Source organism: Gadus chalcogrammus, chromosome 1, assembly GCF_026213295.1.
Source record: "Gadus chalcogrammus isolate NIFS_2021 chromosome 1, NIFS_Gcha_1.0, whole genome shotgun sequence".
Lineage (NCBI taxonomy): Eukaryota > Metazoa > Chordata > Actinopteri > Gadiformes > Gadidae > Gadus > Gadus chalcogrammus.
In genome coordinates, this window is record NC_079412.1 from 20,552,225 (window position 1) to 20,568,769 (window position 16,545).

General features: G+C 43.6%; 1 protein-coding gene across 1 annotated transcript; it reads right to left on the reverse strand.

The window, feature by feature from the left end:
• Positions 1-1,562: 1,562 nt before the first annotated feature.
• LOC130381953 (NACHT, LRR and PYD domains-containing protein 12-like) lies at positions 1,563-11,445 on the reverse strand. Its single transcript, XM_056589695.1, has 10 exons — positions 11,384-11,445; positions 7,926-9,753; positions 7,393-7,566; positions 7,071-7,244; positions 5,633-5,806; positions 4,637-4,810; positions 4,245-4,418; positions 4,025-4,071; positions 3,203-3,516; positions 1,563-1,571 (listed from the first exon to the last, which is right to left on the reverse strand). Exons 1-10 carry the CDS (start codon positions 11,418-11,420, stop codon positions 1,563-1,565), a joined length of 3,105 nt encoding a protein of 1,034 aa, XP_056445670.1. The 5' UTR covers positions 11,421-11,445.
• Between the last annotated feature and the right edge of the window lie 5,100 nt (positions 11,446-16,545).

Here is a 16,545-nt window from a genome sequence, read left to right on the forward strand (position 1 = left end):
AACATCCCGCTTTGAACGGTGAACTCTTTACGCCTAGCAGCTATAAGAACTATAAAAACTACAAAAGGACTCTATTAATGCAGGCTATGTGGAAAATGCGCCAGACTTTGGCTCAGCCTGGCTCCGCCTCTTCCGCTACGTAGCTAAGATGGCTGCCGTTGAGTACGGGGAGTGTCCTTCGATCCACACTTCAGGATTAGCCCGTTTTGAGTACGGCATCCGGGTCCTTGAAGTATACTTCTTTTCGCCGGATCTTACTCAAATTTTGGCTAGTAAGTACAGACAGTACGGGTGTTGGAACGCGGCAGAGGTTCGAGCGTGTGCATCGGTTGAATTGCGTGTGTCTCACGCCGAATGCATGAGACATGAGAGCCCTGTACTTACGTGACACAAACCAGCACCGCAAACGTTCTCTCCCGCTTGAGTTGACGTCTTTCTTTATAGGTTCATGGGTCTGATTCGCCGATTTCCCATGCTGATATCCCCGAAGATTCTCGGGCATCTTCGACAATTTGGCTATAGATTGTCTCATTAAACGCTAAATAATATAATTATAGCCTAATTATATATATAGCCTATACATATATATAGGCAATATATATAATTAGGCAATATATATATATATATATACATATAGCATTTTTGGTTTTGGCATAAACATAACTAGGGTGCACTGTACTATCTGCGCACACCCTTTCTGAAGCCTCTCTCTCGCTCTCTCTCCCTCTCTGTCCCTCCCTCTCTCTCTTTCTCTCTCTCCCGTACCGTTTTGTGGAGCACGTTAATTGTCTTAGAACACTCCCATTCAGAATGCATTGTTTTACATTTCGTTCTGTGTAACACGCAAAAAGTCGGACTATCGTGCTCTGGAACACGCTTCAATAGATTAACGTTCGTGCGCAGGAGCACGCAATCGCGTGATACCGGGTTGAGCCTACCTATGTGGCTAGGTATGGGGATAGGTGTATAGCAAGCCCTTAGTATCGTGCTCCGCCTTTGAGAAAATGAAAGCACAGACGGGCCGATTTGGAGATTTCCCCGTATATCGTCGTAAGGGGAGAGGTTACCTCCCCTTTCTCTGCTTTGCTCGCCCAGAGAATCTGGCCCGCCCATGAGACAATGAGCCACGACCGTGCGAGCGCCACATCAGGTATGTGTGTCATTAAACACACTGTAATGCAAGTGCTGTGCACTTCTTTGTTATTAGGTTAACTTGGATCATTTGGATGCTGTTGGTGTTATGGCGCATAACACGCAATATAATAACACAAGCTTGAGTAAAGACGCGAAGTGGGGGTATTCTCGGCCACGGTGGATACGGAATTGGGGGAAAGGAACTTTGGCTTTGCCTCCCTGAAGTCAAGACTGAACCGCGACATGGAGGAGAAAGGGATTGTTGCCGTTTGCGGACTCCGGGAGTCCGCAAACGGCAACTGTTTATTTCAACCTTATTTCTTTTCACACCTTTGTTCCCTTTTGTAAGTAAAAGGTCAAACTTATTCAATAGACACGTCATTTTTGGATTCAAGCTCATTGCTTTTATAAGCTTACCAAGTATAGGCTTACCCGTACTACAAACAAAAAGGTTAAAATTGTTGCGTGACTTTGAGAATCTTCATGGAACAGCTTGTGGTCTCATTCTGTGATACGGTGGCCTGCATGGTCCCTCTCGCACACACACCCAGGCAAAGAAGGAGAGGTTCCTTCTTCTTCAGCTCAGCACCACCACCTCAAACAAACCCCTGTGTGCTTCATCATGGAAGCTCAGGGTTAGACGGGGGAGGTGGTGTATCAACCAGCCTGCAGGGCTCATCTCTGGAGAGGCGCCGATAGCTGGTGTCTGTTTCCTGTCGGGTCTTTTCTAGAATTCTCTCCATATTCTGTCCCTTATCGGGCGTATGAGTCTGATGTCAAAATGCACTTGCTGGTATCCTGATTATTAATGCTGTGCAGACGAAGCCTCTGTCCTTTTTATTTAGTGAACCCCCAACTTTAAAGTGTAAATTGAACGTCAGTTTATCCATTTAGTTGTTCATTATCAGTATCCTTTATTAGCAGTACAACAGAAAAATAGTCCCTTACACGTACACAATAAACACAAGGAGTAAAACAACAGAAGAACATTACTACTAATAATAAACAGGTGTGCACATATCTTTAATAACTGAACATGTTCTACTGCTGTGTTGATCTCAACAGATGATATTGACCATTCACAATAAGATTTCCCATAGATATTTTTAATATAATATTTAATCTACTTAAAATCATGTTAGGCTTACAATACAATACAATACAATACAACTTTAATTATCCCACTAGGGGCAATTTGTTTGAGCAGCTTGCATATTACAGACACAGTAACATACAAACAACAAATACACATACACAACTACAGAGCATTTAGTAGTCGAATTATAAACTCAATCAAAATATAAACTGATATCACAGCCCTGTTAACTGTTAATCCCGGAAAAAATATAAAATATTGTAGCATAAACATGTTTGGATTTACCATCAATCAGTATTTTAGATACATTTTACATTAGAAAAGAAGTCTTTCCAAACCTACTTAGCCTACTAAGCTAGAGAAGTTCTCTTTCTTTGATTGTTTATCAAGATCAACTTTCACAAGCTCAATAAAAGCATTGGTCAACTTTCCAAGCTCAATAAAAGCATTTGGAGTATAGTTCAGTGCATGTATTTAAATCATCAAAACCCTGTGTTTGTGTGTGTGTGTGTGTGTGTGTGTGTGTGTGTGTGTGTGTGTGTGTGTGTGTGTGTGTGTGTGTGTGTGTGTGTGTGTGTGTGTGTGTGTGTGTGTGTGTGTGTGTGTGCTTGGGGAATATATGAATGTGCACCTGTGCATTCATATAAGTGTGTGTTTGTATGTGTATTCATATATGTTGGTGTAGTGTATGTATTCATATATGTGTGTGTATAGTTAGGTGTGTTATAGAAATGTGTTAGTCTGTTTGCCTGTGTATGTGTGGGTTGATATATGCATGTGTGTGTTTGGCTACAACCGACACAGAGACACTGAGGCACCATAACTCAATAACCCAAACGCAGTGTAGAGAACCTCCTGGGTAAAGATGTTATGGATGCTGATATCTGGCAGCATGTCAAAGGAACCTCCTCCATCTGGGTAATATCTGTAGCATGTAAGAGTGCCAGCGGATCGGTCCAGATACAGTCCTACTCTGTTAGAGCCAGCGTCTGTCCTATGACTGAAGTAGGCAAAGTAACCATCTTCATCTAAAGATTTAACACCCTCTCCTCTCCTTGTGCTTCGTCTGGATGTCACTCCGATACGAACATCTCCTTCCCACTCTGCCTCCCAGTAACAGTGGCCAGTCAGAGCCTCTCTACACAACACCTGGTATTGGAAGTCCGACCTCTCTGGGTGATCAGGATACGACTGGTCCTCTCCAACCACTGTCACCTTTCTGTTGTCCTCAGACAGAGAGAGTTGTCTGTGGGCTGTGTTTGGGTCCAGTGTGAGTTCACAGGCATCTGACGGAGAACAGGGCAGGATGAGCTGCTGAACCATTCTTCATCATCATCATCATCATCATCATCATCAACATCATCATCATCATCATCATCATCATCATCATCATCATCATCATCATCATCATCATCATCATCACTAGTACTGTTGTCTTGCATACTTCTTATTCCTGTCATTTCCCACGTGCTATCTACTCTAACATTAACATAGAAAGACAAAATAATATCATATGGAACTATAGTTGAGTAGTGTGCCCTGACTTTTAGATAATTAAAGTTAATAGCAAAGCCAATGTGTGTGTGAGTGGCTGTCCCAGACAGAACATTGAAACATGTTTACGTACAAACTGCATGCACTTTGGCAATATGAACTATCAAACACTTATTATACCGTAGATCGAAATATTCAGCATGAAGAGCATATGCTCCTAGTACACATTGTGCTGTGTGGATGGACTTTCCATATTTCTCAATAGTTAACTTGTGTTGTGATGAATCAAACTCCACTTACACCTCTGTGGAGCTGGTTTCAGCCTCACCACTCCACCGTGGTCCACACTGGGGGGGAAACAAAGTGAGAGCAGCATGTTGAAACATTCACCATCATCATCTGCTGTCTTATCACTTTCTACACAACATGTGAAGCTGTGTTTTCAAACCAGAACATCCATTAGCTGGATGAATCCTAGTACAAGACATTGTCCCTGAGAGGTGAGCTGTCCTCTCCGTACCTGAGAGTTTCAAGCCTCCAACGTGGATCCTCCAGTCCAGCAGAGAGCAGCGTAGCTCCTGAGTCTCCTGGGTGATTGTAGCTCAGGTCCAGCGCTCTCAGATGGGAGGGGTTGGAGCTCAGAGCTGAGGTCAGAGAGGCACAGCCTTCCTGAGTGACCAGGCAGCCAGACAAGCTACACCCACACACACACACACACGCACCCACACACACACACACACACACACACACACACACACACACACACACACACACACACACACACACACACACACACACACACACACACACACACACACACACAAAATTATCAGTTTTCTGGATGTGAATCTGTCAGAAGTCCTCTGATATGGAACTTGTTGTTTAACTGTTTGCACATTGAGCAAACCTGACCTGAGAGTTTCCAGTGTACAGTGGGGACTCCCCAGTCCAGCAGAGAGCAGCTTCACTCCTGAATCCTGCAGATTATTGGTACTCAGGTCCAGTTCTCTCAGACTAGAGAAGTTGGAGCTGAGAACTGAGGCCAGAGCTTCACAGCATCTCTCTGACAGATGACAGCCTTTCAGCCTTCACACAAAATAAAAACAACGTGTCAGGATATGTGATTAGAATTACATACCTCTTTTAATTTAAACATAATAAAGGAATCGTGTAATTCTTTGATTAGAAATATTTTAAAAGAATGTTTCAATAATGTAACTAATCAATACACTAGATCCTTATTTTTATTCAATATTGGGTGTAAAATGCTTAATATTTGAAAATTCTGCTTGATGCTTGGTCGGGACAGCCTATGAGCACTCACTCCCTGATGTCTAAATAGAAGCGCAACAAGGAGGAGAAAGTTATTGTTGTCGTTTGCGGACTCCCGGAGCCCTATATCTATATAATGTAAAATAATATCTATATAATGTAATATATAAAATCATGGCCAAAAGCTGTGTGCTCCTACTTCTCTGCTACTTCCAAAACAAGTAAAGACTTGCTCTGGTGATTATCTCGGCAATGGTGGAGAATCAATTGGCGGATGTCTACTTTGGTGTTCACAAGAGGTAAGCCTCCCACACTGAGGCAAGTTTTTTGAAGTTTGCGTGATTATACTTGCGCCAACACGCGGCCCGAACATTCTCACCACTTTTGGTGTGGGCGTAGTTATCGGTCTCGGGATCAGAGAACTACTGAGTGATAGTGCAGTTACATTGTTTACAATGATGATTTGTGTTCAGGGATGTGTTCGTTTTTTGCCCCATGACTTTTGTCAGTGTATTTCCGCCATAAACGTTGTATGCCTGTACGGGCTCTGGGTCGTGACACGATAGACTCTTCGCTCTCAACCCGAGCAAAACAAAGTCCCGGTACGTTATAGGAGAGGAGTTTAGTGCAACTGACCTGAGAGTTTCCAGTGCACATAGTGGACTCCCCAGTCCAGCAGAGAGCAGCCTCACTCCTGAATCCTGCAGATCATTGGTACTCAGATCCAGCTCTCTCAGACTAGAGGAGTTGGAGATGAGAACTGAGGCCAGAGCTTCACAGCATCTCTCTGACAGACGACAGCCATACAGCCTTCACACAAAATAAACAGAACATGTTAGGAATTGTGATTAAAATAACGTAGTAAAGGAATTGTGTTCAAATCTTTAATTAGAATGTTTAATTCATGTAAGATGCTTATTTTTATTGAATATTGGGTGTAAAATGATTTATATTTGTGGATTTCTCTTGATGCTTGGTCATGACAGCCAATCAGCGTTCACTCCCTGAAGTCAGAGTGAACCGCAAAATGGAAGAGAAAGAGAAGGAATCTGTTTGCGGATTCACAGAGCTCTATGTCTATATAATATCTACATAATACAATATATAATATCACGGCAAAAAAAATGTGTGATCCTCCGGATGATATTATGAATCCTAAACTAATGCGCTGGGTTCTTCGACATCTCTGGTACTTCCACAACAAATAAAGACTCGTAGTGGTGGATATCTTGGCCATGGTTGAGAAGGAATTGGCGGAACGAAGTTTAGGCTTTCAAAAAAGGTAAGCCCCTGTATTTCAGCCTGCTTTTAACTATCACCGTCCCCTGCACTATGATTCTATTTTGTGTTCATGTTTACATTCATAATTGAAAAGTTGCAAGCATGGATGTATTAGAATATCCAATTAAACAACAAGGTGTAACATTTTCACTGATATCAAAGTAATAATGTCGTCATTATAAGTTTAATTATATAACTTTCCGCTGCTATGGAACATGGGTAACACTCTGTAATAAGGTGCGATAATTACTAGCAAACTAGTCATTACCTAACCCTTTGTTAATATTCGGTATTGTTACTAAAATTATATTTGGCACAAGTTAATAGTTCTTTCATCATTAATTAAATATTAGTTGGTTGCATAACCCTAACCCAACCCTAACACACGGCCCTTACCCTAACCCCCAACCATAACACATGGCCCTAACCCTAACCCACGACCCTAACCCTAACCCTAACACGCGACCCTAACCCTAACACACTGCCCTAACCCTAACCCTAACACACGACTCTAACCCTAACACAAGGCCCTATCCCTAACACACGACCCTAACCCTAACACACTGCCCTAACCCTAACCCTAACACACGACCCTAACCCTAACCCTTACCAGCGACACTCTGTGGTCAGTGAAAAAGACCAGATTAACTTGCCAAATAGATATTTTAGTAACAATTAACAAATATTAACAAAGGGTTTAGGTAATGACTAGTTTGCTATTTATTATGGCACCTTGTTATAAAGTGTTACCGGAACATGTGGTGTAACTGTTTGACCATTGAGTAAAACTGACCTGAGAGTTTCCAATGTACAGTGTGGACTCCCCAGTCCAGCAGAGAGCAGCTTCACTCCTGAATCCTGCAGATCATTGATACTAAGGTCCAGCTCCCTCAGACTAGAGGAGTTGGAGCTGAGAACTGAGGCCAGAGCTTCACAGCATCTCTCTGACAGCTGACAGCCATTCAGCCTTAACACAAAATAAACAGAACATGTTGGGAACTGAGCGATAGTGAGCTATTAAACAATTCCGCAACAAACCAGGAAATACCTGGTTTAAAGTCAGTGGCGCGTTGTTCACATTCTTGTTAATCGTTTGCACATTTAGTAAAACTGACCTGAGAGTTTCCAGTGTACAGTGTGGACTCCCCAGTCCAGAAGAGAGCAATTTCACTCCTGAATCCTGCAGATCATTGGTACTCAGGTCCAGCTCTCTCAGACTAGAGGCGCTGGAGCTGAGAACGGAGGCCAGAGCTTCACAGCATCTCTCTGACAGAAGACAGTCATTCAGCCTTCACACAAAATAAACAGAACATGTTAGGAACTGTGATTCAAATAATAATAATAGCTCCTTTACTTTTAAGAAAAATAAAGGAATTCTGGCAAAATCTTTAACTAGAATTGTTTTGTTAATTTAACTAGTCAATACATTAGATCCTTAAATCTCAAATAATTATTTGGCAGAAAATATTGAATATTGAAAAGATGTGCTTGGAATTTTGCCGTATGATATTACAGTTTTATTATGTAAATAGACTTGCATGTATATATGTGTATAACTGCAGGGATGTTTTGTATTTTATCATAACTTTTTTTCATTTTTTATGTATATTGCGTTGTGTATTGTAATACATGTTATTAATGGACCTACAGAGATATTTTGGAGGCTTTGACCACTGGCACCAGCCTCAGAAGACCTTCCTCTGAAGCAGAGTATTTCTTCAGGTCAAACACATCCAGCTCCTCATCTGACGACAGTAAGATGAAGACCAGGGCAGACCACTGAGCAGGGGAGAGAGATTCCATGAATAGTCTTCCTGATGTAAGGGACTGTTGGATCTCCTCCACTAGAGAAGGGTCGTTCAACTCATTCAGACAGTGGAGCAGATTGATGCTTCTCTCTGGAGGGATATCTCCATTTATTTTCTCCTTGATGTAACAGACTGTTCTCTGATTGGGCTGTCTTCCTGTCAGCCAAAGCAGACCTTGTTTAAACTGAGTTGTCATTGATCTACTTCCTGTCTTTCCCAGCAGACCTCGTAGGAGTTTCTGATTGGTCTCCAGAGAGAGGCCCAGGAGGAAGCGGAGGAACAAGTCCAGGTGTCCGTTCTCACACTGTAAGGCCTTGTCCACAGCACTCTGGTAGAGGAAGAGTTCATCTTTTCCGGGGGTAGCTGGTTCTTCTGAGAATAGATTGACACCAGTGTTGATGAAGGACTGAAGGACATAAAGTGCAGCTAGAAACTCCTGGATGCTCAGATGGACAAAGCAGAACACCTTGTCCTGGTACAGCCAACACTCCTCTTTAAAGATCTGGGTGAACACTCCTGAGTACACTGAGGCTGCTCTGATATCGATGCCACACTCTGCCAGGTCTGTCTCGTAGAAGATTAGGTTGCCTTTCTCCAGCTGGTTAAAAGCCAGTTTTCCAAGAGAAACAATGATCTCCCTGCTCTCTGAACTCCAGTCTAGATCTTTTTCAGCTCTCCCATGGTACTTCATGTCCGCCTGTATGGACTGAACCCTCAGGAAGTAGATGTACATCTGGGTCACAGTCTTGGGCATCTCTTTTACTCTCTGGGATGGTTGGAAGAGGTCTTCAAGAACAGTTGCAGAGATCCAACAGAAGACTGGGATGTGACACATGATGTGGAGGCTTCGTGATTTCTTGACATGGGAGATGATTGTGCTGGCCAGTGTCTCATCGCTGAATTTCTTCTGAAAGTACTCCTCCTTCTGTGAGTCATTGAAGCCCCTCACCTCTGTCACCATGTCAACACACTCAGCAGGGATCTTATTGGCTGCCCCAGGGCGTGTGGTTATCCAGATGCGAGCGGAGGGAAGCAGGTTGCCCCTGATGAGGTTTGTCAGCAGCACGTCCACCGAGGTCGGCATTGTGACATCAGTCCAGCTCTGGTTGTTCTGGAAGTCCAGAGGCAGTCGGCACTCATCTAGACCATCCAAGATGAAGACAACTTGGAACCATTCAAATCTGCAGATTGCTGCTATTTTGGTTTCAATGAAGAAGTAATGAAGAAGTTCCACCAAGCTAAACTCTTTCCCTTTCAGTAAATTCAGCTCTCTGAAAGTCAAGAGAAATGTGAAGTGTATGTCGTGGTTGGCTTTGCCTTCCGCCCAGTCCAGAGTGAACTTGTGGGTTAATACGGTTTTACCAATGCCGGCCACTCCCGTTGTCATTATTGTTCTGATTGGTTGATCTTGTCCAGCTAAGGGTTTAAAGATGTCTTCGCATTTGATCTGTGTTTCCTCCCTGGCTGGTTTCCTGGAGGCTGTTTCAATAAGTCTGATCTCATGTTCCTGGTTGACCTCTCCACTGCCTCTCGCTGTGATGAGGAGCTCGGTGTAGAAGTCATTCAGACCTGTTGGCTGTCCTGCTTTAGCAATTCCCTCAAACTCATTCCTGAACTTCTCCCTCAGATGAGACTTGATTTTATGTTGGCACCCAACAGCAACAGCTCCTAAATGACAAAACCACAGAAGACATAATTTAGTGCATTGTGATATAATTGGACACATTTAAATTCTTCCTGTAAAATGGCTTCATGACATTTAGTGGCATCGTTACTACTTCATGTTACAAAATGTTAATATTTTTTAATGTTAATATTTAAAGGCCCACTATGCAGGATCGGGCATTTCTTCGCTGTTTTCTTGGTTTGGCACGCACTTTTCTCTACACGGCGCCCCCTACAGCGTCGTAGTAGATATTTTACAACACTGTCGTAACAACTCGTTGACGACCCCATGGAAACAAAGGCGTTTCCATGGTTGCAACCGAGCAAGCTAGAAACATTACAGGGCTCAAAACCAAACTCTCGAGGAAACACATTTTTACAGGGCTCACAACAAAATGGTTGAGCAAACACATTTGTACAGAGACTATCAACATCAAGAATACCACGAAGACAAAGTTCACCCAAGGGTACTTTCAATCTCAAAAGCAACACAGCCAAGTCGGCGTCTGATTTGCAGTCTTCTTTTTCTTTCAGTTCACGCTATTCCTGAAAAGCTCGCCCAACGTTTACTCGTGCCTGGCCTCTCTGTCGGTCAGTCTCCCTTTTCTCTTCTGCTGTTCCTCCGACATTGGGTTTCTCTGTCACTTTTTAGTCGGCAAATCTATGATGAATGTAACAATCCCTTAGTTACTTATGTTTATATCGAGCCGGATCCGTGTTTGGGGGTCTGTGCCGTAAAGCAATTCGTTACTTCGCGAGACCCGAGACTCCCGTGAGAGTGGGCGGCGGGTTGCCGGCAGAAACATATCCCTTTCCCCGCCAAGATGCGCAAGGGGGAGTCGAAACAACGAACAATTGAACAAAAATGTATAATAGAACCATCGCAATGACTCTTAGCCTGTTATATTAAGGTAAATCAAGCCAAAAAAGTTGCATAGTTCCCCTTTCACTCGTGTCTGGTCTCTATTCTGGTCCAACTTCTTTTTATTCTTCTTTTGCTCCACCGACAGTCGCCTCTTGGGTCCCTTATCAGTCGATTGATCCATGATGAATGCAACAATTGCCTCGCAACTGGCTGTTTATATCTAGCCGGTGCCATGTTTGGGGGTGTGTCTGTGCCGTAAAGCATTTTCGAAAACTACGATCTGACTACATTTTCGAGGCGCGATTGGATACTTCCGCTGCGTCACATCCGCATTTTGTCAGTCCGAACAGAGCAAGTTGCATATTCGCTTTTTCCTTGGAGAAGCGACCCAGAAATGGTTGTAGAACCATCAGAATAACTCTCAACCTGCATAATTAATGTAATTTTGGCTAAAAAAGTTGCATAGTGGGCCTTTAACGTGATTACCGCACAAAATAAACCTACATATCTTGGTCAAACCATTTAACCTAATATAAATAGAATAAGCCTAGATATCTTGACCAAACCATTTAACCTGATACAATGACATTAACAATACCTATCTGGTTCCATCCATCTTACCTGATACACCCACAATAATCCTCTAAATATGGAACAAACCATTAAACCTCAGAGTCTGTTTCTACCATTTGAAAATAACAGCATATTCAGTTTTAAAATAAAGTAAAATAAAGTTTCCACTCTGTTTGCAAAATAAGAGTCTCTTACCACCCCACAGTGTGTCGGCCAGTTCCTCCTGGTTCATCTCGATCAGGCAGAGCTTTGTGATGTCTACCACTCCCTCTATGGCCCGCCTCCTCTGCTCCTCTTTCTTACCATCCACCTCCTCCTCCTCCTCCTCCTCCTCCTCCTCCTCCTCTTCCCTCTGACTCTCGCATTGTGGGTAATCGGGGTAGAGAACCCTCCAGAGCTTCTTCAGCTCTTTGTCTAGAAAAGCGTGTGCATTCTTCTCAGCCCTCTGGAACAGAACAAACATCAAGGAGAACTTTAATCTGAAATAACCGAGGACATCAGAAGCATCTGCCCTTGATTCACATCCCGCTGGTCTAAAGAGGGAAGCCTGGAGACTATTAGCACCACAAGAGATGCTTTCTAATGTTCCTTTAGAGATAAAGTCAATTATCCTGTTGGATATTTACACACCTTGATCAGCTCTGTTTGATGCTGCTGTACAGATTGAGCACTAGTAACCTTTGACCTCTTCTGGTGTTGTCTGTGGAGAAAACACAAACAAACACACGCACGCACGCACACACACACACACACACACACACACACACACACACACACACACACACACACACACACACACACACACACACACACACACACACACACACACACACACACAGTATCAGTAGAGGTAGATAACAACCAACTGTTCTGTTTTCATCGTCTGTTTGAAACTCCTACCTCTTCTTTCTGGAGGGGTGTCCATCTTTCAATTCAGGAGGTCTATCCATAGAGCGTTCACTCTTCGGAGAGACACAGCTGGTTCCAGGGGAGTCTGCTCTCTCCTGCTGGAGTCTTCTAGAAAATAAACAACCAGGAGGATTTAAGGAGGTTTGATAGAAGCTGTATTTTTGTAATCTCTGATAAATACTCACCTCTTCTCAATAGATTGATTTCCATCTTTAAATGTGACAGGTGGATCCATAGAGTAGTCACTCTTCAGGGAGACACAGGTGGGTCCAGGAGACACTGCTCTCTCCTGCCGCTCTGGGCTTCAACACAACACACACACAACTTTTAATCAGAGTATCAGACTGCAATTTTTATGCTGACAAGATAATTCTTCTTAAAAGGCAGTTTCTAGGTGATCATCTTCAACTTGGCTAATTATATTACTCAGTTAAGATATTATAACTTGTTACTGAGATGTTATTCCTGCCTCTGAATAACCTAATGCTTGAAACTAGAATAACAGAATTGCTGCTTGATCAACACTGACTAGAAATCTGCTTTGTCAAAGTCAGAACATCTGATTTCAAGCCTCTTATTCTTTCTATCTGTTATATGAAGAACAGACTATGACCACATGGAGTTCACCGCTTCTTCTTGACCACAGCCTAGCAGTCATCTAGGCAAAACAAGTACAGAACAAATACACTTTTCATATCCGGGGAACTGCAAGCCTTAATGCTCATCTCAGATGTATTGCTCCAACAGTTGTTTTGGTTTGGCGTTCACATTGTTTTGAATGTGGCCAATATGATGAATGCGTCACGCCGCGTCCTGCTACACGGTCCACTACCTCCATCTAGTGGCTACTTGACGTCAGTGGTCCTTCTCCTGACACACCAGTCTACAATCACCAATCACCATTCCCTACTTCAGCCGGGGATCTCCTATCTGCCGGCGCCAGTTCGTCGTTATGTCTACCTATCCTCCCCCTGCCACCGAACCCCTGCCTGCCTGACTACCCGCCTGTTGTCGAGTCCTTGCCTGCCTTTCACCCGCTAACCGCAACAGAATGATCCGACCATCATTGGACCCAGCGGACGCTCTTTTTGTTGGAGGCTGTGTTGGGGCGTACGTGCAGCGCTGTCGCTTCAAGGCCCGGGTTGGAGGGTGTCTTACGGACTATCAGAGTGGGGTTGGTGAGTGTGAAGTTCCATCCGGTTCAACATTTCTCTCCAGCCCCTGAGCTGACTCCGGTCCCCGAGCCCTGTCCGGTTCCTGAACCCTACTCCTTCCCGAGGGTGCCCCCTCTACCAGAAGGGGCGAGGGGGCACCTTCCAGAAGGGGCCCGCCCTCCACCTTGCCTTCCCGAGGGGTTCCGCCTTCCAAACCTTCCAGACCTTCCAGAAGGGGCCCGCCCTCTACCTCGTCTTCGCCGCTGCAGGCCTCTGCTTGCCCCCCAGGCCGTCCGCCTGAAGCTCCCTGCCATGCCCTGGTGCCTCCCTCCGTTCTGCCCCATGCCAGTTCCCTGGCCAGCCGGTCACCCTGTGCTCTGCCCCAGTCCTCCTGGCTCCCCTCCACCCAACCTATTTGGATTTGACCTACTTTTTTTTGCATGTCGTGGGTCGCCTGGTAGTCAACCCTTAAGGGGGGGTACTGTCATGGTCTGTCTGTTTCCTTGTCTTGTTTTGGTGTGTTTCCTGTTTTACTTTGGTATCTCTGTCTTGTTTCTCCCAATGTAATCTCTGAATCCTCACCTCTTCTCAATAGACTTATTTCCATCTTTAAAGTTAACAGGTTGTTCCATAGAGTGGTCACTCTTCATGGAGACACAGCTGGGTCCCGGGGAGTCTGCTCCCTCCTGCTGGACTCGTCTAGAAAATCAAGAACCAGGATTTAAGCACTTTCGATCAATTATTAGATCGGAGACTGATTCTATTTTTATAATCTCTGAATCCTCACCTCTTCTCAATAGACTGATTTCCATCTTTAAAGTTAACAGGTTGTTCCATAGAGTTGTCACTCTTCATGGAGACACAGCTGGGTCCAGGGGAGTCTGCTCTCTCCTGCTGCTCTGGGCTTCAACATAACACACACAAAGCGGTTACTCAGACTAATGATGGAGTCATGATATATCCCTGCTGAGCTCTGAGATGGACAACAGTCACAGACAGTGAGATCCTCTTCCTACCTCTTAGCTTTGCTCTGGCGGCCGTGTTCCCCAGACAGAGTGGTTTTAGAGGTAGGACCCCCCTCCTCTCTCTCCTCATCCATAGCAGACTGGAGACCTGGACACAAACACTACTACATATTCTTTCTACTGACAGTCAGTGATTGTTTATTCGCTGATTTTATAGGAGCTTCTTATTGCCGGTCACAGGGGGCTGTTGTCTCTGTTTAATTTGGTCGAGAGGCAGGGTGGTTTTTCCTAGAAGAGATTCATAGCCCCTCTCATTCTCAATGAGGACTATTTAATAACTATTTAATAATTGTTCATCATTCAACACAGAATGTCTTATAGGGCTTCAAATGTGTCTGAGCAAGATCAATTTTACCGTGCGGATATCATACATACTAATCCCTATGCTGGTTATGCCACTTTGAAGGCATGTCCATATATGGACTTCCTCATGTTGTATGACATCACAAGCAGATCTTTGATGCAGGACCACAGAGAAGAAGACCCAGGTCAAGATCACGTTTAAACACCTTCACTAACCAAGATGGCCATCTTCCTGTCTAAATATTATGATCATAGTATCGCACGTCAAATATAACAACTGTTCATTCTATCCTAAGTACCTTTAAAGTCTTCCTTATTAGGATTTAGGACAAATCCTAATAAGGAAGAAAAAGAGATAGAAGTTCTTTAACCTAAACCGCTGACTCTATGATGAAAGATTCTGGGTTTCGATCCCCAATGTACACAGTCTAACCTGAGCCGTATCTCGCAAGAATCAAGTAAATTATTCAACAATATTTTTGACCAATTGCTTAGCATCCATACATTTACAAACGTTTTTAAAGTGTTTTTAAAGAAAACTAACCGTCAACCTTTTGATAAGATTCAAAGTTATGTATATTCATGATATATCACAAAGTAAAGTCCAGTACCTTAGCCTTCTTCCTGCTGTGATAAAGTGCACCAAACCAAACCCTCTGACTCAGTAAGGAAATGATGCTGTGAACTTACCAGTTGTACCACTTCCCCTCCCAGTTCATACTCCTCCCAGACTTACGTCTTATACGCTGTTGTTCCGTGACCTGACTCAGTGATCAAGCATAATTGCTTTATTAAAATACGAACAATGGACAGAGAGCTGTGATGTGTAGAAACTCAGAGAAAAACAAAGCGACACTTAATTGCTCAATAAGCCTGTAGACATGTCACTGACGCAGCTCATTATTCACAGTAGTACATAAATACTGTGTTGTCACTGAAGAGGCTAATAAACACAACGAATAGAAACACATGAAGTAGAATATGCGTTCTCTTCTCCGTTTCTACTGAACGCCTCCATGTAGAATCCTCCTCCAAGCTTTAAAGAAAGATTTACATTTTGATTACGTGAACACTTTATTTGCTTCAGTACTATGAATATTCAAATCAGTATCGAAACAATGTCACCTGTGAAACAGAGGACATGATGAAGGATGAGTCCCAACACGGTTCACCAGACGATTACACACACGTTCTGGTTTCATGAACACAACAGCACAACCGGTTCCCTCTGAAATGAAACGACAAGATGCAATCAATTAACAACAACCCACAGCGTGTGCAATAATTCTGCAGCGAGGCTGAATTTGGGGAAATAGACTTCAGAACCAGTATTAGGGGACCACCAAAACCTATATAAAAGGATCCAAAAAGGAGCATGTCATGGGATCTTTAATCCTCAGGGGAAAATGCAGTATTATCCCTCCTAACCCATCATGTGCATCAACGGACAAGCCCCCCCCCCCCCTACCTCCAGGAGCTCCTCACACCCCAGACCACCTCACGCACCCTTCGCTCTGCATCAGCACACACCCCAGGCCACCTCAGACCAAGCTCCGCACCACCGGAGATCGGGCTTTCTCCGCTGCTGCCCCAAGACTATGGAACGCCCTCCCTGACCACCTGAAGGTCCCACAGACTGCAGCTGTTTTTAAAAGAAACCTTAAGACTTATCTTTTTAAAAAAGCCTTTTGCTAATTTCTCTTTTACTGTGTGTGTATTATATTTTTTAACAACCCTTTTTTCTCTCTTAAACTCTGTAGCACTTTGAGATTTTCGAATGTGAAGTGCTCTACAAATAAAATGTATTATTATTATTATTGCATTCATAACGATTTTTCATTAAAATTGGTTTAAATAACATTTCTAGCTTGAAATGTGCCTTTCTTTTCATAATCTTGTCATCATCACTCAACAACAGTAATAGTCCATATACACTGAGCATGAATACCTGACATATGAGTGAGTC

Excerpts from the sequence above, each read along its gene's own strand:
- LOC130381953 (XM_056589695.1), bottom strand. The coding sequence starts at position 11,420 with ATGAACCAGGAGGAACTGGCCGACACACTGTGGGGTG. Across the intron at positions 9,754-11,383 it reads GGCCGACACACTGTGGGGTG|GAGCTGTTGCTGTTGGGTGC; the intron begins GTAAGAGACTCT and ends TTTGTCATTTAG. Across the intron at positions 7,245-7,392 it reads TGTACACTGGAAACTCTCAG|GCTGAATGGCTGTCAGCTGT; the intron begins GTCAGTTTTACT and ends TTTTGTGTTAAG.